At 33.1% G+C, this 27,825-nt stretch overlaps 1 protein-coding gene across 1 annotated transcript; it reads left to right on the top strand.

The window, feature by feature from the left end:
- Nucleotides 1-1,276: 1,276 nt before the first annotated feature.
- Nucleotides 1,277-27,819, top strand: LOC148601532 (neprilysin-like). Its single transcript, XM_088556490.1, has 22 exons — nucleotides 1,277-2,238; nucleotides 10,512-10,627; nucleotides 11,317-11,391; nucleotides 11,880-12,041; nucleotides 12,479-12,562; nucleotides 13,246-13,460; nucleotides 14,282-14,461; nucleotides 15,418-15,510; nucleotides 16,098-16,243; nucleotides 16,662-16,755; nucleotides 17,619-17,747; nucleotides 18,115-18,213; nucleotides 19,034-19,111; nucleotides 19,467-19,570; nucleotides 19,938-19,996; nucleotides 23,277-23,328; nucleotides 24,600-24,667; nucleotides 24,911-25,044; nucleotides 26,217-26,282; nucleotides 26,644-26,739; nucleotides 27,235-27,311; nucleotides 27,668-27,819. The coding sequence occupies exons 1-22, from the start codon at nucleotides 2,159-2,161 to the stop codon at nucleotides 27,765-27,767; spliced, it is 2,307 nt and encodes a 768-aa protein (XP_088412616.1). The 5' UTR covers nucleotides 1,277-2,158; the 3' UTR covers nucleotides 27,768-27,819.
- The last annotated feature ends 6 nt before the right edge of the window (nucleotides 27,820-27,825 follow it).

The raw sequence follows: 27,825 nt of genomic DNA, 5'->3' as shown, positions 1-27,825 counted from the left end.
CAAAGTTAAACCCCTGAACACTTCGGGGGAAATTACCAACGGCTTTCCAACGTCAAAGACTTTTCCACTAAGTTTGTCCTAAACCCGATCACAGTCTGTCCAGAACATGGTAATTCAATCAATGTAAATTCTATGATATTAAGAATTCTTAAAATGACTTATCCATGGCATGGTGATATTTGAGGTTATCGTGGAAATGCAATGTACATTGTATACATTCAAAACTGGGGGTGGGTCATAGATGACTCTGAAATGAAACTTTTGCTGAACGTGAATTGAAAATTCGCATTTAAATTTGACAGAATATTAAAGTAAGCAAAACTGTGATGGAGGTAAAATTCTAAAACCTGTATGAAAATTCCTGCGAGTTTTCCGGACTTTTACGTTAAACTAGACCGGCCCGAAACAAGTGATTTATCCACATAGCAAAGTTACTTGTCCCTGCATTGGACACGGTCAACATCTGTGGCCTTCCTCGGGCTATAATAAGGTCATGATACTTACTGAAATTATATACCATTATAACTAGTAACACTGAAATAACAAAAGTCAATAGGTTTGTTAAAAGGAGCAGGTTCATTAAGGGCTTGCATTAGCCTTTATAAAACTGAATTAATTATCAAGTAATGAATGTGTGAATTTTGGAATTAAAATTGAATCCATACCATCTGAGATTACATAAGAATTTCTGATAACTTATCATTATAAGATCGAAAGGATTGCATGATGTTTATCCTAATTCAGAAATTTTGTTTCATTTTGGACTTCTTGGTAAATTTCCTGTCATATATTCGGCTAAGAAATGTTGTCCACACCCAAGAAACAACTTCATATTCAGTAAATACATTCTTAATTGCATATCTTATCAAACGCAAAAAATATAAAGGTGTTTCTTTGGTATGAATGCGTCCGGACAACGACAAAATTTACTATTCTCGGCAGTTTTTGTTTAATGACGTGTAATTATGGCAGAAAAATGATGTCATCACCACAATGAACTTAAGCCATAACTTATTCATGTTCTTTATATTTATATAGAAAACTATGCTTTGACCAGTTCTTGTGTTTTTTTACAACAGAATTGATACTTTGGGGCAATAATCATGTCCTAATGCTCCTACCCCTTTCAGGTTTCCCAGTGTCACCATTACATTATAATACAGACGAGACGATGGTGTGACCAGTTAAAATAACAAACTTAAAACGTGCTAGAGAGGTGATTACAATCACATACCGTAAAAATTAGAGGCACGGAGAAAAAATGTAGTTTTTGACAGTCTAATGGCAAAAACACAGACTTTACCTACATTGCCTCTAATTGAGAGAAAACTAGCATCCTCCACAATTGATTCCAAATTGTGTGTGAAATATGTATACATTTAAGTTAGAGGTCATCAAACCCCGTCTTTACACGGCGTTTTTAGTACAGATCTGGATTTATTTTGACGCTCAAATGGAAGTGGCAATGATTTTGGATTGTGGGCGGTGTACATAAGTTTACTACCTATATACCCAGACGACGTCTATTCGGATCTTGTGTCAATAACTGCTTCCAAGTGTAACGTCCGTCCCCGGAAGTAGAAGGTCTACCACGTTATTATTTTTCTTGGATATATGGATTTCTACTGTTTTTCAAGAGTGTTTCGAACAGTTACTTGTAAACGTTTGGGCATTGGTCTTGACGTGTCGCTTAATTAAACCACCCATCTTCGTTTGAGAATCGTTATTGAGATTTTAGCATTATTATTTGTATTTCTTCAAACCATCCACGCTCGTCATGACTTATGCAAACAATTCATCATTTACATTAGACTTCTTAATTTTCATTTTATTGTGCCCCATTCCAAGTTTTATCAGAATCGGCATTAAAATTTGACCAGTGATTATCGCACGAGACGATTTTATATTGACCACTGTGTTGAATTGCGGAGTTCCTATCTTCAACCGTACTGCTCTGTTTATGTTCGCAAACATAAAGATATAGATAGAATTCACCTGTATGGGATATGGGCATTTGTGGTAACGGTGTTTCTCCATCCTGGAAGGTTTAATCGGTGGAGATTTTCGTATAAAACAGTTATAAGGAATTGTACCTTATGGCTTAAAAAAAATCAGCGTTTCTTTTCCTTGCGTTTTCACTGTGTATTCGGACGGGACAATGGAAGAAAAAAATCTACAAGAAATGAACACATCAAATGGAGATAAAAAGTTTGTTCAAACTTCAGACGTCGAACTTCAGTAAGTTATCTTTATTTTACAATTTTGAATTAAAAAAAAAACCACAAGCATTAAAAAATCAAAGTTTAGATTAATTGCAAACTTATTGCAGAAATCCATGTCTTTTCACATTAAAATTACTTCATAATTATTTTAAGTCAAATAATTAAATGTTTGTCGTATTCCCTTGACCATATATAATTGTGCTATTTATAATTTTTATGCCAAGTTACTTGAAGGTAATTTTGTTTTGTTTATCGAATAAATACGACGTTGTGTTTTGGGTACTGAATTCCAGAAAATTTATTTAAAGCCACCCCCCTTATTTTTTTCTGGAATTTAGTACCTGACTGTTCCAAGTCGTTATTTCGGTCACGACTGTTTAGTTTTCCTTTAATTTACACTGTAATACTTTCATGATAATTCTAAATGTACATTGATGTACGGACAACCAAAATTCAAACTGGGTTGAAAATGCATACATAAAACAACCCATAACACCTGTTACAGTTCATCCAAATTAAATGGAATGACGGATAATATTTAAGCGCTGTCTTCCAAATATGGGCTGTATTGATGTGTTACACAGTTGAATATACGTATAAGCTACATGATGAATTTATAAATCCCCTCTAATGTTTTATCTACGACCTCATTTAAAATGTATTGAATATATTATGGTGATACATTGTATGAATTAATATATATGTAACACAAGATATATGTAAACCTTTTTTATATGTAAAAAGTTTCGTCTGTTTGCTTCCTTAAATTAGTGAGTTCGATTACCCCGGACTGGACTTTTTATGAGCAACTCGGCGGGTTTTTCTAAAAAAAAAAAAGCAGAAGGACGCTTACCCTACGTTTCACCTGGTCCATGCTCCCAATTTTAAGTGGAGTCCGAGTTGCTCATTTGGTTTTGTTACTTTGTATGTATGATTTTAGTTACTTTATGTTCTTTGCTGTGTATGTCTGTTTTTCATGTCTGGTCTTTGCCCCTAGATTACATTCTTTTGATTACCGCTATAACCTTGGTTCCCTTGATTACTCTTTGATTACCGCTATAACCTTGGTTCCCTTGATTACTCTTTGATTACCGCTAGAACCTTGGTTCCCTTGATTACTCTTTGATTACAGCTAGAACCTTGGTTCCCTTGATTACTCTTGTATATGTTGATGTTACAATAGTATGCTCTTCATGTTGATGGAGAAATGAAAGATACCAATCAATCAATCAATCAATCAATCAATCAATTAAACAGTGATTTTACAATAGATAGACAGTGAAAACTATCTAAACATAACCCTGAATAATCTGATGTTTCCAAATTCAATACATTTTGAATCTATATAAACCACGTTCCTAAAATGAGTACAATACTATAACAAGTCTGACTGCTGCTACAGAGTTCATATATATGTCACTTATAATACGTTATGAAATGGTTTTGTCTGAAACGAATTTGTAAATAAATAATTAACTATCTTATTTCAAAGCGACTGAAAGGCACGTGTTTTTCCGTTCATTTTTTACCCCCCCCCCTTTCTCTCCCCATTTGAAGTGTACGGTCAGTACGTTCACACACACTGAATTGTTTTCCATCAATTACTGTTATAAGATGCGCCAAGTATTGTTGTTGTTGTTATTAATTATTTCCAAAGTTCAATATAACGAGAAAAACTTTTTAATTGCCTTTTCTATAATTATTACCCATCTGTACAATTGTTTGTCTGTTATACAATCTGACCGGATTAACCTTTAATTTGTATTTAATATTGTACTTTGAAACCTGTCTAAACAAACCCTGGATAATCCCATAACCTGCCTAAACCAGACACCTTTTCAAAATCTCTTTACATCAGTAAATCATTTTGAACCTTGGTAAACCAAACAGTTGTCTAAACCGGACCAATTTTAAAAGTCTATTTAAGGAGATAAGCATGGGGTAATGGGCATATAATGTTCAATTTCATCAAGCTTTCATTTGAAATGGAACGAAATGAATCCAACTTACTTTGATGCTTAAAAATGCGTTCCACAACCGTTCCAATGATTTGTAAGAGTTATGTCCCTTACCCTAGGTGTACCTCCTTAAAGTGTTCAGTTTAGACAGGTTTCACTGTAGTAAGGACTTTGTCTAGAGTATCTTTATACATTTCTGTCTGTACTAAATTCTTGAAGTGTTATACAAGAGTATTCACAACAGCCTCATCCCTTCTGTCGGTAGAGCTGTAATAACTTACATACATGCACATACGAGAGTATTCAGAACAGTCCGATCCCTTCTGTCGGTATAGAGATGGGTAGATTCTCCAGAAATTGTTCGGTGTAGAAATTAAGGTAAATTACTTGAAAACAAATATCGAATTTAAATATATGATAAATAAATAATAAATTGTCTTTAACGTACACAATCTCACATAATTGCAACTACTTTAGTCAACATTCATAGAGATGGTGTACTTACAAGCATAAATCTAGGCGATTTCGATGTATACATGTATATTAGAATGTGGCGTTTTGCCCAGGTAGTGTTTATTTAAAGTCTTAATCTGCAATGGGTAGATATTAAGAAACTGAACGGTTTAGGCACCAATGCACTATATAAAGCATTGCTCTAGACTCAATTTTAGGAATGTCATAATATTAAAAATAATATGCAATGTCACGCAAATGAAAATTATATAAACGCATATTGCTGGTTGCATTTCACGCACGTCGCTTTATGCATATGAGTTTTTAACGAATCATGCGTGTTTTTGTGAATTATGCTTAAAAGTTCATGCGTAAGTCGGTTAGACCGTATTATAGTTGTATAAGCAGTTTTAATTGCGTGTGCTTTGCATGGCCAAGTGCCACTTTACATTTGTTAACGAGTTTGAATCTGTTATCTTAAGACTTGAACATAACTAAGAAGTAAAGAAAATTAAAATCTCTTGCCAAAGATTAAAACCTGTTGTACAGTAACCGATGGTACGATTTCAAGATAGGCCCTAGGGGTCTCCGAACTAACTCAGACCCTTATACATGTTTTATTATATTTGCGTAGGGATAAACATGTATATAAAAATTTTATATGCATGATATGTTGTTTCTAAAAGACACAAAAAAGCAAAAATGAAAAAAAAAAAAAAAAAAAAAAAGTAAAATGACAACATGAAAATTTGAGTTTTTTGTAAATTAAACCACATGAGCAGTTTACGTAGGGAAGCTACTATTTCAACTTAATATGGGGAATTATCAGGGGCGGATCCAGGATGTTTGGTTTGGGGGGGGGGCGCACAGTAAAAATAATTTTTAGATTATATTTTTGAAATATTCTTCTAGAGTGGGTGCAATGCAGATATCTTTTGTGGTAAAATTAGCAAGAAATTACAGTTTCAACCTAAAACCGCCTAAATCTACCCCTGACAACCCATGTTTTGCAAATTTGTTTTATTCCGGTTAACAAATTTATCAGCAGATTTTATGTGTTTTGAACTGTTTTCAAATTATAGGGGGTCGAAATTTTGCAACGCCCAGAAACTTCAGCTTTTTTTAAATTTTAGTCCGATTTCGAAATTCTTTCATTATTGGATTCCTCATGAGATTTCCTGCCTGCGTTTTTTTTCAATATCTCTTACGGTTTTCGAATTATAAGGGGTCAAAGGGGCTACACCCCAAAAATCGACTTTTTTAAATTTTTGTTCCAATTTCTAAATTTATTTCTCCCTTCAATCATGCTGCGCTCGGCGAAGCTTTTTATTGTCTGGTGCTTTGCTTTAATATCTAATATTTGACCATAGCTTATAAAAAATGATCCCGCACGGAGAAATTTTCGTTCTAAGCCACATATACAGAATTATTATCAAGAAAAAGAAAATAAACATAAATCGTTATGATAATAAATGAAAAATGTCGGAAAATACATGCTTGTAGAAACTGTCACAAACTGTTCTTTAAATCGTGTGAAAGACAAGAAGAATAAATTACGAATATATCAATTGGCAAGGAAATTATAAAGTTCCTTCTAGTCCATGCTGTGAACAAATTTCTTGATAAAATATTTGAAGAATTCGTCTGACTTCAACGTTGCATTCTTTAAGTTAATCCCCATATGTTTCACCATTAATTTTGTCACATCTGAGTTTTTCTAAGATTTTAGAATGATGTGGTTCCACATGGTTAATGGGAAAAGCAGATCGAATTCGTTTGTAGAAGATCAATGATAAAGCAGAGAAAACAAAAACGAATAAGGTTTTGCAATCCAACGCGTCGACAGGTGAAAATGCTAGAAATAACAATTCTACGCATTAAAAAAGAAAATCAGCAAATGTTTGTAGTTCATGTCAACGATTTTCGTTTGGCGGTGGATCATAACAATTCAACCGACATAACCATTATCTTTATGAAGAAACCCAAATTCTATCGATGATTGAAGTATTCATTTGTTTTGTTTTTAAATGAACTTTTAGACAGAATACATTTGTATAAATGATTTTAACTTTCTATACACAGTATACTGTGAAACCTGTGCAAACCGGAGATCTTTGGAACCGGAGGAATTGTTCCATTCAAGAATGTGTTCTGTTTATAAAGGTTCAAAATGCATTGAAATAGAAATTGATATGAAGCGACTTAAGTATAAGTGTTTGTAAAGATCAGGCAAAATGGGGAAAAATCAGAAACATGCATGTAAAAAACCCACGGATCTGACAATGTAATATCACTCAAGAATAGTTTCTCTGTTTGAAAATAACAATATTTAATCTCTGCAGCACTGGCTTTGCTCAGAAATTTTTCAATAGAATGTTATAAAAATGAGGTTTTTGACAGAATTGTTAGCCCTTGAATTGTTAATTTTCAGTGCATTTCAATGAAATTGTAACTCAATGGTCCAGCATGATATGGAAAATCTTGTCAGTTTTCCTTGATTCTGATGGTGCAAATAGTCAAATTACATTATCAAAATGATGTTTTTTTTCTTACCATGTTTCACCCACTGCCTGATTTTTACAAGGACTGACACTTAACTAAGAAAAAATCTGATTGAACAGTTCATCAGTTTATTTAGGGTTCGGTTTAGAAAGTTTTCACTGTACGTACACGGTAATATACGTTAACCTGTTAAGTACCATCCTGCATAAGAATCAGGCAATGGATGGCACATCATAATTCTCAATGTAGTCTATTTAGCCTCAAATATATTCAGTACATCTAGAAAATTACCTGAAGCATCTGTGACGTAGACAATTTTTGACTGCTTGTAAAGGGAAAAGTGCTGGGAATTTTTTCAAAAATTATAACTAAATTTGACCTGTCAATATCTTAAAAAAGCAAACTTCATTAAAAAAACTTTTATTTTATGGTTATTTCTGGATGTTATGAGGTATAATACTTAGATAATGCAAAAAAAAAAAAATATATATCTGCGTTTTTATTTTTCATTTTATTACCTACATGCTTACAATACTATGCAATATTTTATTGGAACACGCTCATCAATAACAAAGTGATGGGAGGCCTATTATATGATACAAACTGAATGCAAAGTTTTCATTTCCAACTTCGTAGTTCCCCATTGACTCATTTGATTTATTTTTTTCTTTTTTTTTAATAAACGGTAAAAGAGGACTGGTTGTAATATCGTTACACGTCAGTACTCTATCATGTTTTCTTATCCAAGAAAGATAGGAATTTGTGAGCAAAGGAATCGGTGCAACAGGTCTGAATTTAGGGCAAAATCGTGTCATTGGGTCGTCGGTCATGTGTTAATGATAAATTAAAATTTAGTGTTTCCAAGATAAACACTGCATGCCACGAATAGTGCACCAAGTCTGCAAAGGTATTTCATAACTACAAGACAGGATCTGTATAGTATTATGATCTTTTGTATTCATGCTGTGTACAGATAGAATTAATCTTATATGAAAAAAAATCACATTATAAGTGTTTGAACTAACCCTGAGCGGAGATGCCTTGATATTACACATCGGTGCATTCCAAAAAGCTACAGTTAGACAGAAATATGATTCGAAATGTTCTTCAGAGTTAGGAATCATTTTATGAAATCAATTTGAGAGTGCCGATTTAGCTTAGTGTAAACTGAGTAGGAGCTTGCCGCGAATCGCGAGCTTGTTGTCTACACTCGTGCAACTGACCGCCGTCCTATCCGATAAGATAAACCGGTTATTTCTAACCTACGAGGGGGCAAATCTCTGTTGCAACAAAAATATAATCATTTACGACTGTCGCCTGTGAGGTGTTAGCTCTTGTATAACTCATGTTTTACAAATTGGTTGAAAGAATCACAAAAAACTAGTTGACAGAGAAGACGTTTTTCTAGATACACATTAGAAAAAGCGAATGTAAATAAACATACCTGTGATGCAGCATAATTAAAGCTTAAAGTGACAAGTACAGAAAGTTTATAACTTTCAAATTAAGTCCTATATTGAAAAATGTAAGAATTGATGTGAAAAAGTGAAGAGGATAGGTTTTATAGCATTATAAACGTTTCAAGGTGAAATCTAAAGAAACTGCAGTTAGAACAATGTTGTAAAGTTGATCTGGTACATGGTCACGGAGAAGCGTCGGATCTGCAAATATTTTATTGGTCAAAGCATTGTAATCAATTTTGAAAAGAGTACGATGCACGCATGATCACGAACATTTCTTAAAATATCACAACGTATTCGGATATAAGAAGTGTGATGAACGGCCACATTGACAAGTGGTTTCGCTGGATCTTCATATTACCAGCAGTGGCGGATTTAAGGGAGGGTTCCTGGTGTTCCACCCCGACTTTTAGGGAACAGTTTATTATTTTAAGAGAAAGTGGACAGATATGAACATACAGTATAAGCTGTTTCTGTTCAATGTTTTGGGATCGGATCCCTCACATAAAAAGTGTATGTACTGTAAACGTATTAATTTTCGTGGTTGCTAATTTTTGCGGTTATCAGTTTTCGCGGTTGCTAATTTTCGCGGTATAAACAATTATTAGCGTTATAAAATGTTATCAATTTTGCGGGTACTATTATTCGCGCTGTTCTGTCCACGGCGAAAATAGCGTAAATTAGTACGTCTCGAAAACTAATACATGTACGTTTACAGTAATTAGATGGAGACTAATATTTCTATAAATCACAATACTAACACTCGTCGGCACTAAATTTGTATTCAATATGAGTATTATTTACACTGTTGTCGTCCAAACGAAACATATATGGAATGCTCTACCCCATATTACAACGCAAATGATAACATTAATCCCATCTAATTGGGTTAGATTTTCAGATAACACTAAGTAAATGGTCTTCCGTTGACTTCGATAACATTTGTTTAATAGTTATGTATCGTATCATAAAATAGAATAAAATGACAAATTTCATTTATAGAAAGCCAGATTGAGCAATTCGTCACAGGACGATATTTTATTTCACAAAAATTCAGGCCATACTGAAAATTACGTCAAAATTCATATCACCTGCTGTATCAACCAGGGATCTCTATATCATCCCGAGAACCACAAGGTCGAGAGTTGATACAGCATATGATGTCGTGATCATGACATCATTCTTTCTAATTAGACTTAAAATGTGTTTCTGATAGAGATGCGACATACGACTTGTGACAAAGACCACGGGGTGTAATAATATGTAAATATTGTAGCTGCAATTGTAAGAGGTGGTAGAGCAGTTTTTTACCCAGAGAAAATCGTTATGACCCCGAGGCGTAGCCGAGTGTGACGATGTATTTTCAAGGGGTAACAAGGGGACTATTTATCACCCTCTGAGTTTTTATAACACTGAATGTTTCTTTGTCATTCTTTATCAAACTTCAAGGAAAAAATCATTAAAACAGGTTGATGACGTCATAGCCATGTTACAAAATTTGATCTATGAGATGATGGACATTTTTTTTTATCAAAAAGCGTGTTACTTCTGAAATTGAATTATAGCAGAATATTACCCTCGTATTGAAACAATCAAAATTGAGCATAATGACATGAAATATAATAAAGGGTAAACGAATCAAGCACTTATAATGCATGCACAACAACTCAAATTTCTCATCTCTATATATGGTATAAAGATGTATACATGTACCAGCATTATCAACAAACCACCATTTTGAAATAATATTGTTCATGGTAAAGTTACTGTAGATTTAAATCGATCATGTCAGGTTATGGGTTTTCATATGGAATCCACTTCATATGATTGTCAAGTAGAAGTGCTGTGTGAAATATCGCGTGAATGTTCAATTAACATAAATTTTATATCTTAATTGAGTCTGCATTCGATTGTAGATTTAAAAAGGATAAAAAATGCACATCTCTAGAAAAAGGTTTGGGATTACTGGTCTTCCTGGCTTTAGTAGCTGTAGTAGCTCTGGCTATAATAGTTGCCACTCGATCTGATGACGGTATGTATATATATTGTATTTCATACAAAAAGTTTAAACAATTCCACTGGATTGGCATTATGTGGTTTTCTTTTCCTTCCTAGCTCCACCCCATAAAAATGATTGGTAATTACGACATACCATATCAAGATACATTTCCCTCTTCACTTTTCGGCCTCACCTTCTTCGTATAATCCGGTAATAGTCTAGCAAGAAAATAGCATCTCCCGCCACGAGTCAGTATTTGCAAAATACCGACTAAAATGAGAAGCTAACTGTGGGTCTGGATATTCATCAGATATGAAAATATTCATTGATCATAATCTCATTGACACACATTTAATTGTCCGTTCTTGGGTCAGAATCCTCTGTTCTATTTTCTAGAATATAACGAGAATGAATATGGCGAATATGTCAAAGAGACAACAACCCCACCGGGTCAGTTCAGTGGCATCCACGAAACTTCAATAAATAACGGGGAAACCCTCACACCACAGGTCAGGCTATAGGTGGCCCACAAACAACGTTATACACAGGTGCAGCGAAATAGTTGCCCCATATACTCCGGCATCGTAAACGTAATGTCGACCGAAATGAATTAAAAAAAGATGATCGATAAATCATTCATAAACTACTAAGTCAATATTTACGAATACTATTCAATCAATGTTATCTTTTCCCTGCACATACTTATTTCTGACTCGTTCTAGATTCCTCTTCACCCCCGACGGGATCATCGACGATGGACAGAAAGTTGTGTACGACGAGAGATTGTGTTTCTGCAGGTAAAAAGGGCAACTACGAGTCATTTAAAAGCTGAGAAATCTGAAACAGAAAATTATATAAGGTTTACGAAATTTACTGCTCAACAACATTGCATGGTTGCAATATAAAGTAATATTCATCTGGTGTTACGGCTTGCAGTTGAAATCAATGTTTATTAAAAAAATTAACACTATAAAAACATTATTTGTTACTGGGTAATTATATTGACTTTTTCATGTAATGAATCTCTCTAGCAGTCATTGTCGTCAGTTGTTAGTTAAACAGTGAGCAAAAGAGGTTTATCTTTTATCAGGAAAAATGCCAGCCTTTTTTGCAGAAGGAAATACAAATGAAATGCTTAACTGAAGTATCAAAATATACTTGACCTTTAGGTCTTCTTCAGGGAAAACATTTATATTGCTACGACGCGCATGCTCGTTGTCTGTCGTACTTTTAAATCATTGAAGAAATAAAATAACTGATTTTCCTTGTTCCATTCATGTTTCAGCATCCAGATTAACCGAGTCATTGGATGAATCTGTTGACCCTTGTGATAATTTTTATGACTTTTCCTGCGGAAGTTGGCGGAAAAAGACGATCATTACCGAAGATAGATCCAGCATTAACATGTTTGGAGTAGTCAGAGATGACGTGGAAGTTACTTTGAAATGTTTGTACAAAATTTCTATAAGCAATTATAGTTGATTTTTAGTATGAGACATATGTAGATTACATTCTTTTGATTGCCGCTAGAATCTTGGTTCCCTTGATTACTCTTTTAAACTTTTCTATGAGCCTTTGGCTTTACTATTTCAACTAACTTTGTGATGTATTGCAAATAAAATAAACAAGGAAGCATTTTCTAATAGCACAGCAACACATTAAAGTTAAAAATATAAACCGCTTATAAAAATAAGGCAAAAAATGACATGACACAAAATGGGCATAAAATTGTTTCAATAAACACCAAAAGCGATAAATATATTTTACTAGACCTCTTTGTTTTCCAATATTACATTTGCATCCGCTCAAAATTCTGTATTTGCATTTCGTAATTATTTTGTCGCCTCTCCGTACTTTATACTTCGGTACTTCCTCATTTTTCAGATTTACTAGAGGAACAAGCCAAAGATGGCGAACCAGATGCTGTAAGAAAAGCCAAGGATATGTACAAATCATGCATGAATGAAGGTTATACACTGTTTGTCACTTCCGGAGTACCTGGTGTCACTTCCGTTTTTTTGTGGGAGTTCATATTGCTAGTGGTTTAATTGTTTGTGCTACGTCTTGATTTCCTTATCTTCAGATTTCATATGTATATCTGTCTTGGTTTCTTGTTTTCATGTTCAGGCCAAATACTTAGATTCGACGTAATTTTATTGTTCCACTGTTGACACTTCGGTATTTGGTGAAATCAAAAGAAGAACCTTTCACGATGGGCAAAAATATATTTATATCTATTTTTTAAAGATCAAACTAAAGGCAATGTTATAGCAAATGGTATTGAACGCGATATTAAGAGCTTGACTTCAAAACGACGAAAAGAGCTGAAAAAACCTAACATTTGTAAAAATACATGGACTCTAAAGTAATTTAACACAGTAACGCCTTACCCTAAGGTGTTTGTACCATAATAATAAGTTTCTACTAGCTTTTTATATAATTTTATTTTCGAAATAATTTATAAATATTCTATAGTTTTCACATTTGGATGCGCATCTATTACACCATGTTACTAAAGAATATTTCAGTGCATATTGCATATTGTTGGAATGTTTCAGAAAATATTTTATATTATATTTTTGAACCTTTTTTCAAATTATGTGATCGGTAAATACTAGTACCAGATCTCTTTAATTTATCTTCTTTTTTAGATTTAATTGAAAAGTTAGGAACACGTGTACTAACGAATCTAATGAAAGAACTGGGTGGATGGCCAATGATTGGCACTTTTAATGGTATAACATGGGATAGCAATGCTTTCAACATCACCAAAGTCCTCCATGCTTTACTTAAATATAATAATCGTATTTTTATGGACCTATATGCCTCGACAGACACCAAGAACTCATCAACTAGAATACTCTATGTACGTAAAAACTCAAATCCTGAATAATATTATGCAGTGAAACCTGTCTAAACCGATCCTCTTTGAGACTTAAGGAGGTAGACCTAGGGTAAGGGACACAACTCATATAAATCATTGGAACGTTTGTATTTACCATTTTCCATCAATCTCATGTAAGCATTAAAGTAACTTGGATTAATTTTTTTCTGTTTCAAAGGAAAGCTTGAAAGGCTTTGGTGAAATTTAATACGATACAAAAATATCAGTGATTTCAGAGGTTATGCCCCTTACCCCAAGTGCTCCTCCTTCTTAAGGAATGGTTTGGTTAAGGAAGTTGGTCGGTTTATACCGGTTCAATTGAAATTGATATGATGGTATACCAGATGAAATCTTATTTGGACATATCATCAGATTTGTCAAGTTTCGGTTAATGTGGTTTCATTGTATTGGGGTCTAAACATTGTTAAAACTAATTGTATGTTATATTATTTGTTCAGATTTTGATATTTTGGTATTAAACAATCGATTCGATAAGATAAAATACTGTTATTTTCGAATATTACGCTGTTATTACTTCTTGGGTCAAGAATGGTTGACAAGTCCTAATAACAACATATGACAATGTGACAATGTTTATTTTTAATTAAGTTCTAACAGACAAAGGACAAAGTTGTTAGCAGCTGCTAATCGAATTTGCTGCAACTGTAAAATTGAATAATTTGTGTTGTCTTCATTTTATATTTTAATTGTCTGGTTATCAGATATATACTATGCGTTTTAGATTTCATATTCGTTATCTTCATACTAGTAATGTCTTCTTTTAACTTTCACCAATATTACAGCTAGATCAGTCAGATTTCGGAATGCCAGGGAGATCATACTACCTTGCTGATAGGAATGATAGCATGATAAAAGCTTATGAACAACTAGGTATTTCGATTGCAGTTGGTCTCGGCGCTGATCCCACCACTGCAGCCGACGACATGAAAAAAATTGTTGATCTTGAGATTGAACTAGCGAATGTACGTCTTAACATCTTCATCTAAACGAAGAATATTTCAGGACCCCCTTTATTTTACCGAATTGTTAAACGCTTATTATTATTTCCAATTCTCGCGGTTTAAAACATACAGGCATTGGTCTGAAATATTGATTTTGAGTATCTTTTACATTTTCACAAATGTATTGCATCAAACAAATATTTATAGTGAAGTGTACTTCAACGCAAACATTAATACAAATACTACAGTACATATTTATTTAAGAGTAATCAATTGAACCACGGTTATAGCGGTAATCAAATGAATGCAATCCAGGGACAAAGACCAGATATGGAAACCAGACATAAACAACAAAGAACACAAAGTAACTGAAATCATTCACTCAAAGCAACAAAAGCAAATGAGCAACTCGGACTCCACTAAAATTGGGAGCATGGACCAGGTGCACCGGCAGGGTAAACGTCCTCTGCTTTTCTAGAAATACCCGCCGAGTTGCTCATAAAAAGTCAAGTCCGGGGTAGACGAAAGAGGAAAGAAAAACTGACACGTTGAACAAATCAGTTTTCATGGCGCAGATGGATACACCGTTAAGAAATTATATCATACAACCACATTAACGAAGACGAAGTGATATATCTCGTACAATTCTGATATGGTTATACACATTTGGAGAAATCTTTTGTAACCATAAAAGTACTTCATTAACCATTTGAAAAGCACAAGTCATTACTCACAATTTCTGTTAACGTCATTATGTGACCTAATCATGATTTGCATTGATGTTCCTTTTAAAAATATTAATTTATTAATTGTAGCAAATGTTACTCAAAACCGCAACCCTGACACCTGTTTGCTTCCCGGCCATTCATCATATATATATTTAATATTAGATTTGTTATATAAGTGGTGAGTTGTATTCTTTTTATGAACGATCTAAACATCAACCATAATATATTTACATTGATATTCTGTCATAGATATCGATACCAAATGAAGAACGACGAGATAGTGAGAAGCTGTATAATTTAATGACACTTTCTGACTTGCCCAAAAACTTTACTACAGCTAACGTAAGTAAATTGTAACGTTAACGCTTGTATACGTGCGAGTAAAATCACACAATTCAAACGAGCTCCCCTATCATGTTTTTTAAATGAAAATATTGCTTTTTAAGCTACGGGAACAATGTATGTTTAGAGCTAATATAAGAAACTATGGGGGTGTTTCTAGAAAAGCTAAGGACGCTTACCCTACCGGTGCACCTGGTGGTCTTTGCTCCCAGTTTTGAGTCTTTTGCATTTTTTATTTTGCTCATTTACTTTTGTTATTTTGTGTGTATTATTTTGGTTATTTTATGTTCTTTGATTTGTGTGTCTGTTTTCCATGTTCTTCGTCCATGGATAATATTTTTTTATTTCCACTAGAATCTTGGTTCCCTTGATTATTTCTCTGAAACAGTTTCATAACCATAAAATGATAACAAATTAACAAGGTACGATCCCCACAAATTGCGTATATATTTTACCAACTTCGACGCATCCATATAATCGAATTCCGTATTAGTTTATAGTTAGTGTTTTAATTTGCTAGTGTAATCGAATAAACGTTTAAAATACTACTAAAATAGATTATCAAAATAAAATTTGTATTATTACAGATGTCATTTGACTGGTTTAATTACGTACAAGGAGCACTTGGGGCACCACTTGTTCAAATTGATATTCCACTAGATGAACCAATTATAGTTCGTGCTCCATTATACTTTGAACGACTATTTACTACTTTATCAAAGTATGATAGAAGGTTAGTTATATGATATTCAATATTCTCAAAGTATTGAAAAAATCTTTCAAAGACAGAACAGTTTGAGACAAAATGAGCCAACTACTAAAGAAACAACACACATAAAAAAAGAAAACAACTACACCAAACCAAACGAAAACAAAACAATATTGACTAATACAAACATATGATGTCTTTGAATGTTAGTATTATTTCATTTATACTTTCAATAAATTTTCTGTTAGTATATACATGAACATGCTAAAACAGCAACAAAACAAAGAAAACAAAATTACAAAAAATACAACAAAACAAAAACAAAAACAAAAAACAATACACAAAACAAAACAAAAACAAACAAACAAAAAAATTTAAAATTTAAACAAAAATTTAAAAAGAATAGATGGACGAAAACAATTTTTCTTGCTTTTATATATAGAACTATTGCGAACTACATGGTTTGGAGAATAATGCAGAACAGAGCAAATAATCTGGGACAAAAATTTAAAGATATAATACAGTTATATAATGAAGTAAGTGCCCACTTCCATTCATTGTTTTTTGGTTAATCGTAACATAGATTCCTGAAGCTGAACAGTTTTAGCATCGGTATAGCATCACCAAATTGAACTCTTAATTTCCCTTCCATACTTTAATTTTTACCATTTTCTCTTATAAGCCCTTTGCACTGTTTCCACATTGCTGTGTATGAACGTTTCGTTTTTTTGTTATACTACAAAATGATTACTAAAAAAAAAATGCATAATTTCACGAATCATTTTTTTTCATTTATCCTTCTGTTTGTGTTTAAATCCGATTTCTTCGGCATCTTAATTGTTTCCCTTGGAGTAATTTTTGGTTTTATTACCGGACTTTACAAATATAGCAACATTTATACAAGATTTATCCGTATTATGAATTTCATTAAAATAAAGCACCAATTTACAGTCCATTTGCCATAATAATACAATGTTAATGTTCATGCTATATACATGCAATAAATATTGCAATAGAAAATAACTTTCAATAGCGAAGGTAATAACGAGGAAAAATTCGTGGTTAACACAACGCCGGAAACATCAAAAGAATAATAAAAAACGGCAAACACCAGAATATGTACGGTAATAAAAACCACAATAACTGACTGAAAACGGGAGTTGAACGAAACTGCTCCGACATGTTGGCAGCTGCTTTAAAAGTGAATAAAAGCAAATACTATCATCTAAACCAATCTTTAACAAACTGCATGTAATCACATGTTAATTTGATTACTAGATCACGGGAATTGTAGAAAAACAACCTGGTTTGAAATTCAATCTCCGATTCTAATATCAACACACAAAGTATAAGTTTATATGGTAATATCACAAAACTATTTTTATCTTATATTTTAAAGGTAGTTTATGGAACTGCAACAGCTCGAGCGCGATGGAGGAGCTGTACCTCTTACGTCAATACAAATTTAGGTTTGGCTTTGGGACGACTGTTTGTACGGGAAGCATTCGAGGAATCAGCAAAGAATGATGTAAGTGCAATTTGATAAAATATGAAAACTACCTTACAAGGGAGAGTTATATTTTTACAACGTATCTCAAATGAATAAAATCATCTCGTAGGCAAAATAGGCAATCACAAAGTTACTGATATACTCTAGGCAACTGTCAAAAGGAATAGTCAAAAGGAAAGTTCTTATAACAATTAACAATATCAAAGCAAAGTTGGAAATAATTGGACTGGTCATGACTTGGCATTTACGATGGATAATCATGATATTAATAAAAGTTTTCATTTCATTTTGTCAGACTTTGATATCCTTTAAAAAGTTGTTCATTATTATTCTATCGATATATGGTTGAACTGTATAACCTTTTGAACTTCTTTATTTATTCCAGACATTAGAAATGATTAATAATCTTATGGCATCATTTACGGAAATTTTAGAAGATGCCCAGTGGATGGACGATGCGACTCGCACAGTTGCCAGGGAAAAGGTATGAGTTTAGTGTGTGCATAATAAAAGGGTCTTTATTATATGATGATATACATTACCCCGTTAGAAAAGTGTTTAACACCTTTGAAACTGCTGTATGTAATTTGATGAAACTTTCACAGACTCTTTAATACATGATGCCACTGTACAAAACCTATTTTCAGTTTCCGTCTAAATACATGAAATGTTTCTTAGGCTTTCCCATATGTTTTTTTTTGTGACGGAGCGGTGGTACCATGAAGCGAGCTATGCTTACAGTTTTTTTCTTATTTAATTTATTAGGTTCTGTTTATCGAATTTACCTTAAAATGTGTATTGCATCGGTTATCATGTCATTAAATTGTATCCTTTACAACAGCTTTTAAATTTTATTTTATCATTAACCACATTGAACGATTTCCACATGTGCGGTCTATACCACAATGAGCAAGGTTTAGATATCCAAGGAAATGAAGATGAAGAGAACTTTATGTTCTTGTAGACAATGACCAATCTATCCAAATGTATTAAGCCAGGCTTCTGGAAAAGATGTTAATAGTTATTTTGCGGAATTAAATCAAAATTACAAAATGGATGTTTTATGACGCTTACACTACCGGCGCATAAATGGACCATGCTCCATGCTTTTAGTGTTGGCATGTTATTTAGACAATTTCACGTATGTACGTACGATGTGTGATTCCATTTCCTTAGTCTTGTTATAATCCACGAATTATGTTCTTTTCCATTTCCGTTCGCATCTTGGTTCCATTGATTTCCATCTGTAACATTGACCCGGTTTTTTTTTATTAAATGTGCATCGTCTTTTTGTTTCCGTATAGGCTGAGCATATTCAAAGGAAAATAGGTTACCAGGATGATATCATGGATGACAAAATTCTTGATGAAATCTATCAAAATGTAAGTCCTATTTAGATTACTATTTCCCATTTACATTTAATATATAAGTTGATTCAGTTTACAAGCTATGTTGAATTCAGATTTTCATTTTGTCATTCACTAAATTCTTTGAAAGAATAATGACTCTGATGAAATAGTTTATAGTGGCCGTCACGATCGAGGTCTCCAACAGCGTCATTAGCATCCGTAGTTATATGAAAAATATACATGTTAATTTGTTTTGTTTTGTTTTGTTTTTTTTTGCATTTGGATTGTTCTGATTCGCTTACTCATTTTTTGTTGGATTGGGTGCGACATACATATTTTAATTTTGACACCATTCTAATAGTCTTTTCGTTGCTTTTTTCTCTTCCAGATAACTATATCAAGCGATACATATCTTGAGAATGTATTAAATGTTATCAGTATAATCTCAGCTGACAGTTTCATTTTTCTCCGGGAACCAGTTGACAAGAATGTGTGAGTAGTACAGGAACACCAACATCTTTCTATGAAACTGTCAAAACTGAGAAATAAAAACTTTTAGAGGCTGCAAAACAAAAGTCAGTCAACGATCGAAGATTCTGTACTAAGTAACTACATATATCACAATGGAAATCCAAATGACGTATATTTGCAATGATACTCCGACTTAAAAAAATGCAACTTTAACTAAACAAAAATTAGAAGTATTAGCTGCAAGCAAGTCTCTTTGTACATATACAGGTTTACATATGCAATATCTAGTAGCAAGTGATTTGTTAAAGTTTTTTTTTAGTAAAACTTGAGTTTAACTTGCAACAAATATTGCTTCTGTTATATACTGTCATCCATATTCTATTGCCAGATGGAGCTCAGCCCCAGCTACCGTCAATGCTTATTACAGTTCTGTATATAATAGAATAAGTAAGTTAATACATTTTTTTTGTAATATTAATACATTGTTAAAGAACTTACTTATTGATTTTATGAAAAGTTTACTTCAGGTGTCATTTTGTCGATTTTTATTAAGCCGACATTTTTAATTGATAAATAATGCATACTGTATTTGCTTAAACTACTTGTAGAAACCATGTGGAACACTAAATTATTTAAAATACCTCTGTATCGCATACTTTTTTTTGCTAGGGGGTGTATTTTTGCCCCACTTTCCTTCATTTATTTATCATGGTCGTCTCTTTTTCAAGTTTCTTGAGGTCTCTATTGTAGGACTCGACATGTGCTGTTATTTTGCCTTTACGTAGAGTATGTCCTAGCCATTTTCATTTCCTTTCGTTATATCTAACACGATTGTTACCTGATTTGCCTTTTTTTCTCAAGGTGTTCAATGGTGATTTTATTTGGCCACTGTGTCTGCAGAATGTTTCTAAGGCATGAATGTTTGGACCTGCGTCATATTGTCAACTATTAAACTATGTTCTGCTCCATAAATCAAAGATCGATTTTACATTGATATTGAAAATTTTGCGTTTGTCCTAGTTTTAAATTGCCTGTATTTCTTTATTTTTTATACGCCCGTCTAAGACGAGAGGTATTATGGTATACCGTTGTCCGTCCGTCCGTCAGTCCATCGTCAACACTTCGGACAATAACTCAAAAACACTTTCACCAACTTTTGTGAAACTTTGGTGAATTGTTCATATCTATGGACGTAAGCTTCCTTTTGATTTTTATAAATTTCAGATTTTTCGTTTCCGTGTTGTGACTTTTTATACTTAAAAAAGGGGGGATTTCAAGTTTTCGCACAATAACTCAAAAACGATTTCACGTACTTTTATGAAACTTTGGTGAATTGTCTATATCTATTGACATAAGCATACATTTTATTTTTATAAATTTCAGATTTTTCGTTTCTGTGTAATGAATTTTTATACTTAAAAACGGGGATTTTCAAGTTTTCGGACAATAACTCAAAAACAGTTTCACCAACTTTTATGAAACTTTGGTGAATTGTTCATATCTGTTGATCTAAACTCCTTTTCGATTTTTATGAATTTCAGATTTATCGTTTCCGTGTTATGAATTTTATACTTGAAAAGGGGGGATTTTCAAGTTTTCGCACAGTAACTCAAAAACACTTCTATGAAACTTTGGTGAATTGTTCATATCAATTGAAATAAGCTTCCTTTCAATTCGTATAAATGTAAATGCCTTAATAAATATATAAGGTACTTGGTAACCTTGTCAGAAAAGTGTGTTTTGAACAAGATAGAAATGTATGGGTTGAAAAATCAAGACAACAAACTTAGTTAAACTTGAGGTAGCCTTGATAGTACCAAATTTTGTGTGCATTTTTTTTATTTATTTTTTTAGGTGGGTGGGGGGAGTACTTTTGACAGGACTCACAGTATTTCTAGTTAATCATATAAATTTATTAAAAGCATAAGGACAATTAAAAAAGGCAACGGGCGTAGCATGCGCTTAAAGCGCAGCTCTTTATTCTTCTTGGCAAACAAAAGAAGTGTAAGCTTTCGTAATTTTACATCGTCATCCGTGCCATTCAGATACCTAGTAGTTAACAACACTCACCAAATAGATAAATGACATCACATTTTAAAGTTGCGTATTATCTTTTCTTCATTGTTGATGTTTTTAAGTAGTTCTCATAACTGTTGTTTTCTCTTTGTTAATATGGAGCTCTATCTTTTTTTGCATCTTTTGCTAAATTTTATGTGTTGTTCTTGTATTGGTTCTTGAGTATGAAGTAGAAGAGCAACCTCATCTGCAAAATCCATGTCATTGAGTTGGTTCATAAAATCCTATTGGATAACTTGTGTTTCCTTGATGTTGTTTCATTTATAGGTAGTCAAAGGACAAAATAACAGCGGACCTCAAGCATACCTGTCTTGCATCTGATTGGATGTCAGACTCTTCACTTGCGACCCCTCCATGTGTGCACATGACCCTTGATACCACTATACATTTTCTGCATTAACATCACACATTTTTATGGTATTCCATAGTGTTCTAGTATTTTCAATAGAATTCTTCTATTAAGACTATAAAACGCTTTTTAAAGTCTATAATGTTGACACAGAGTGAGCTGTTCCATTTAACTGAATGTTCAGTTGTCAAGCGCAGCGTCGTTATTTACTCTGTTCATGATCTTTCTCTTCTGAATCCTGCTTATTAGTTCTTTTGTATACTGTTGTCCAATATTATGTATGAATATTCTGGGAAAGGGGTAACATGGTTGCTCTGTAGTTTGTGCACTGGTTCAAGATATTTTTATTGTTTTTTGATAATATAGCCTTTTTCCATTCATCATCTCCCAGATTTTCTAGCTGCTGTTTGAGGGTCTGCTTTTAACGACTCTGCTGGTATTATGTCTGGATCCGGAGTGTTGCTTTTCTTCAAAGCCTTTATAACTTTAATGATTTGTTTTGTTCATGGTGCTTTTCATTCTATATCAAAGTGATGTGATGCTGGCTGTATGTCAGCCATTGTTTCTGATACAGAGCGAATTAACCGTCCTTTAAAATATTCTGTCCATGTCTGTCTTTGTTCGTCCATCGTATGCATGTAAGATGTTGCCATTTTTGGCTTTTCTGTTTGGGTTTTTCGGATTTTGAATATTTTCCTCACAAGTGACGTTTATATCATACAAGTTTTCTTTGTTTTGTTGTTTCTAGTTCTCTTGTAACAAGCTCTTCAAAATGATGTCTTTTGTGATCCTCCAACCTGTTTTTTTATGTTTCGTGTTGCACCCTGCCTCAAACGTTACTTTTCTTGTCTGTCACGTTAAAACAATGCTCTAGGTTTCTTGCCTGTGTGCAACAGGAATTCAATAACAAATTGAACTGAATCTTGAATTTAGATTAAACAAATGATCAATTCCACCATGTACGCGAAATTTAATTTCAAGGAGCCATGGAATCAAACAACCGCTGAAAGTAAATACAAAAAAATATTTAGAATCGACAAAAAATAAGCAAAGAAAAATTGTAAAAAGCATCACAACTGCCTGGACTTGGAAAAACTTTGGAATCTTGACCCAGGCGCTGGAATTTAAAGCGTCTTTTTATTTTCTAGAAACACTAGTTGAATAAAATTAATATTTTCATTTCGTAACCGCTAGAATCTTGGCACCCTTGATTACTGTTTCTCCGCTGGAACATTTGTTCCCTTGATCTTGATTAATCTTTCTTCAAATACATAATCGTTTTTTTGTTGTTGTTTTGTTTAGTGTTTCCTGCTGGAATCTTACAACCACCGTTTTACAGTAGAGGTCGCTCCAAGTAAGTCTACAGCTGTTCGGTGATTGAAAATAATCAATTATATTGTCTTCATAAAATGTTATTGCAACATGAATTTGATACACAACTCATCATTGCATCTTCCTTGTTACGTTGTAGTTGAATAATGCATTACTAGTATTTTATATTCTAGAAATATTTTAGCACTAATCGCTGGTTTAAATGTGTTGCTTTAAGTAGAAGGAGGCGATTTGTTCATGTCAAAGTAACACCTTGTATTTTAGAAACAGTTACAGACCATATAGCCAATCTTCGTTCGCTTGTTGCATTTTTTAGATAAAATTATATTAATTAGAACTTTAGCATGAGTTTGCTTTATCAGTTACCATTTGGAGTAAATTTTTGTGACAGGACGGCAGTCTTGTGCTTATTATTTACAAAAAAGAAGTATCAATGTAACCTCATTGTACTCGTCCAAGAAAAGTTAACTGTTCAACGTTCTTGTATAGTGTCATTTAAATATGCGTTGACAGAAAACTGGAAATGAAAATTAAAATCTTTCGATATATCAAATCATCAAATAGTTTGATTAATGATGTGCCTTTTCTGTTTTGAATATAACTAGACTTCTTGGTTCTCATTTGAAAAAAAATTCTCTTACTGCTTGCATGGCGTTTAAATTGCTACGTACATATATATTAACAAAATCTACTTTGTCTAAAAGAAAATTTACTGTGTTCAGTTATCTTTTTTTCATAAACATGATGATAATTCAAATTGTTACGTACAGATATATTAATGAAGTTGACTTTGTCCAAAGAAAAAATGCTTTGTTCATGGCTATTGACGTGATTGAATAATAAATCAAAGTTTCGTTTTGTGCAAATTTCGCAGCTTACTTTTGCTCGGTTTCTCTGATCGTCGTTCGTTAATTCTTGTGGCAAAAATAATAAAACACAAACATTCAACAAATATAACATAATCTTATTAAGGCAATTGATTATCAAATTATTTCGACGACTGAAATATTTTCGTCTTTTTACCCTACACTGCCAACATGCCACCTATGATTAATATGATTATCATATGATAATTGACATAATAGTTATGACCATCACCTGATTATCATATGTATATTGTATCGTACACATTGTGTCTGGTTTGTGATAATCATACATGATAATCATATATGTAAACTGAAACATGTTGATCGTATCACTCTCAATTTATATTCATGTATAGTTATGTCGTTCTCTGAAACTTTGGTGAAGTAAAAAGAGATATGTCTTAATTAAACAATTGAATACTTTTAGATCCATGAACTATGGCGGAATAGGTGTTGTAATAGGTCATGAACTCACCCATGGTTTTGACGATAGAGGTAAGAACTGCCGCCTTCTATATTACGATGGAGCAATGGACTTAAGATTATATTGAAAGTAATAGCACTAGACAATGATTGCATTATAGAATATATTTTTGCTATTTATCCACCACATCGAAACTTTTATTGATTTCTTTAATTCTTAGGCGCTGGCCGCCAATATTGTCTAACTTGTGGAAAGGAAATGTTCATGTTACATTATCAAAATATTGCTAACACTTTCATTTTAACGTTTTACAGGACGACAATTTGACAAGGATGGCAACTTGGTTCAGTGGTGGTCGAACGAGGTTATAGATCGCTTTGAAAAACAGACACAATGTCTTGTACAACAGTATGGAAACTTCACAATGTCAGAGGCAGATAATATGAAGGTAATTGGTATGACATAGATATTTATTCAAACCTTGCCCGAATAGAGCATAACACATAAATTATCTAAACAGGTTCCCCTTTACTGGGACCTAATATATATTATTTCAAAGAATGCATGTCTAAAATTACCCTACATACCCCATTTTTTATCTGTCAACCCGAGCACATTTCATTGATATTTTCTGTTAGTTTAACATTATATCTAAATCAAGAAATCCTCCCATAGTTGTATACATATATAAAATATGAAACTAAAATAATTTTACCTATCTACCTAACTACTTTATTTTACGCTTACCCTACCAGTGCACCTTATCCCTTCACGCAGTTTTTAGGTGAGTACGGATTGCTCATTGACTTTTGTTAATTTACATGTAAGTTTAGTTATGTCACGTTCTGTGTTGTGTGTCTATGTGCTTGTCTATTATGTATCCTTCGTATATATTCCTTTGATTTACGCTCAAATCTATGTTCCCTTGATTACTCTTGTTGCTACAAGATTGAAGTCATCACTACAGAAGTTTTATGGTCGTCACCATGAACTCGTGGATCGTTATGATGTATCCATCAGCACCATGGAAACTGATTTATTCAACGGGTCATAGTTTGCCTTTCCTCGTTTGTCTACCCCGGACTTAACTTTTTATGAGCAACTCGGCGGGTGTTTCTAGAAAAGCAGAGGCCGCTTACACTACCGGTGCATCTGGTCCATGCTCCCAGTTTTTAGTGGAGTCCGAGTTGCTCATTTACTTTTGTTACTTTGTATGTATGATTTTAGTTACTTTATGTTTTTTGTTGTGTATATCTGTTTTCCATGTCTGGTCTTTGTCCCTGATTACATTCTTTTGATTACCGCTATAACCTTGGTTCCCTTGATTACTCTTTCATCAAATGTAACTTTATGCTGATATATTTTTCACGACCTTATTGGCCTTGTCGTGTTGGAGTAAAGATTGTATAGTAGTGTATACGAATCGTTTGCAAATAGTTTCGAAGCACGTGTATATGTAATACTAGAGACACAACAATTAGAACCTAGAATTCACTGAATCCTGTACATGAAATTTAAATCATTAATTAATTAAATACTTTAAGACTTTGTCTTGCAATACTAGCAGGAATGATCCCCTAACTAGGGCTTCACGAATGTTTGTGATGTTTTTAAATGTAGGTTAATGGTATCAACACATTGGGAGAAAATATTGCAGACAACGGAGGATTGAAAGAAAGTTTCAGAGTAAGTTTAAATTGAAACATACTCCCGTGCAGTCTTTTTGCACAAAACGGATTTTGTTTCAATATCATTTATAATAAATCACAAGAGCGCTACAAACTAATATGCATTACATTCCAATAAGGATTCAGAGACAATTGTCAAAAGATTTTTTAGATTTAGAAACGGATACCAATCCTTATAGTTGATCCAAGGTAAAAGGAATATAGTCATAATCTCAAAAGCACAATAAACGAATGATTTATGAAAAAGTAAAACAATCCACACTCTTACAGCGACCCCCCAAATAACAAACAAATGTTAGGCTCCATAGACAGTTAATGTGTTGTGTCATCTAGATAGTCCAGGTGCCTTGTTTTTACAGGCATACAGGACGTGGGTTCAAAAGAATGGTGAAGAACCAAAATTGCCAGGGGTCAGCTACAGTCATAACCAAATATTCTTCATTAGTTTTGCTCAGGTAAAATGTAATACTTAGCATTATTTAACTGATTCAATTTGTAGGCATTTTATGTCATCTAAGATTCAGACATTTTTTTTTACAATTTTGAACTTAACATTTAATTTAAAAAAAAAAAATCTAGCACAAGTTCACAGCAAGGAATTATAAACATTCTTGATTTTTTCGTAATGATTGCTAGTTTGGTATCATTACATCAATCTTTTACAAAATCAATGGCACATGTTTTAGTATGATCGAAAACTGCGATCGGTTATATAGAAAATCACTGGAGCGGGCTCCCCTAGGCCAGTCAGTAACCCAGCTCATTTGGATTATTCTGGAACCTCTACAGTTAACTACTGCTGAAAAATATTCCATACACCAAGTTTCGATTAATGATTATTTTACTTTTGACTGTGAATACAATAATAATACGAACTACAATGTATTTGACGTTAGATTTTTTTTAGTCGTAAACAATAATCATTTTTACGTAAGAGTATCTACTTATAGGTTTGGTGTGAAAACATAAGAAAGGAATCGGCAATTAACAGAATACTGACAGGTGTTCATAGTCCCGGTAGATTCAGGTATAACTATTCCAAGATTTTTTACAGTCATTTAAAGGTCATTCATAAAGTAATGTTTCTTCGGCGTGGAAACTTATGGCGGTGTCCAATACTGACCTATATATTCATTCTTTGTATGTTACAAAAAAAGAATAGTTCGTTAGTCTTCATTACGATGTCACCTGTTTGTGTCAATTTTGAGTTTTTTTTAACTTTATCTGGTCGTTATGTTCGGGTTGCAAAAATACGAGTGAAAAAACTTCCTTGCAATTTTTATGTAGTTCCGTTTTTTGTTGGCAGCATACGGGTGACTAAACGTTTGGTCAGTCTAATTGCCAGTAAGTAATCACTAACATCAAAAACAAATGTATTTCCAGGGTGATTGGAACTTTACAGAACTCACGAGATTTTTCAGAAGCCTTCAACTGTAAGAGAGGCAGCTTCATGAATCCTCACAAAAAATGTTATGTTTGGTAAAATTGTTGTAATCTTGTATATCTACTATTTTTATAATAAACAGACTTTTTTACATGAT

The sequence above is a fragment of the Perna viridis genome, chromosome 12 (genome assembly GCF_037379345.1).
Source record: "Perna viridis isolate PV_CMFRI_1.1 ecotype Kerala chromosome 12, ASM3737934v1, whole genome shotgun sequence".
Taxonomy (NCBI): domain Eukaryota; kingdom Metazoa; phylum Mollusca; class Bivalvia; order Mytilida; family Mytilidae; genus Perna; species Perna viridis.
Note: the sequence above shows the minus strand (reverse complement) of the source record. Positions and strands in the feature narration are given on the sequence as shown.

Bases quoted from the DNA above. Each gene is read 5' to 3' on its own strand.
- LOC148601532 (XM_088556490.1), top strand. From the start codon at position 2,159: ATGGAAGAAAAAAATCTACAAGAAATGAACACATCAAATGGAGATAAA. The intron at 14,462-15,417 runs GTACGTCTTAAC...ATTCTGTCATAG, and splicing joins TTGAGATTGAACTAGCGAAT to ATATCGATACCAAATGAAGA. The intron at 18,214-19,033 runs GTATGAGTTTAG...GTTTCCGTATAG, and splicing joins GCACAGTTGCCAGGGAAAAG to GCTGAGCATATTCAAAGGAA.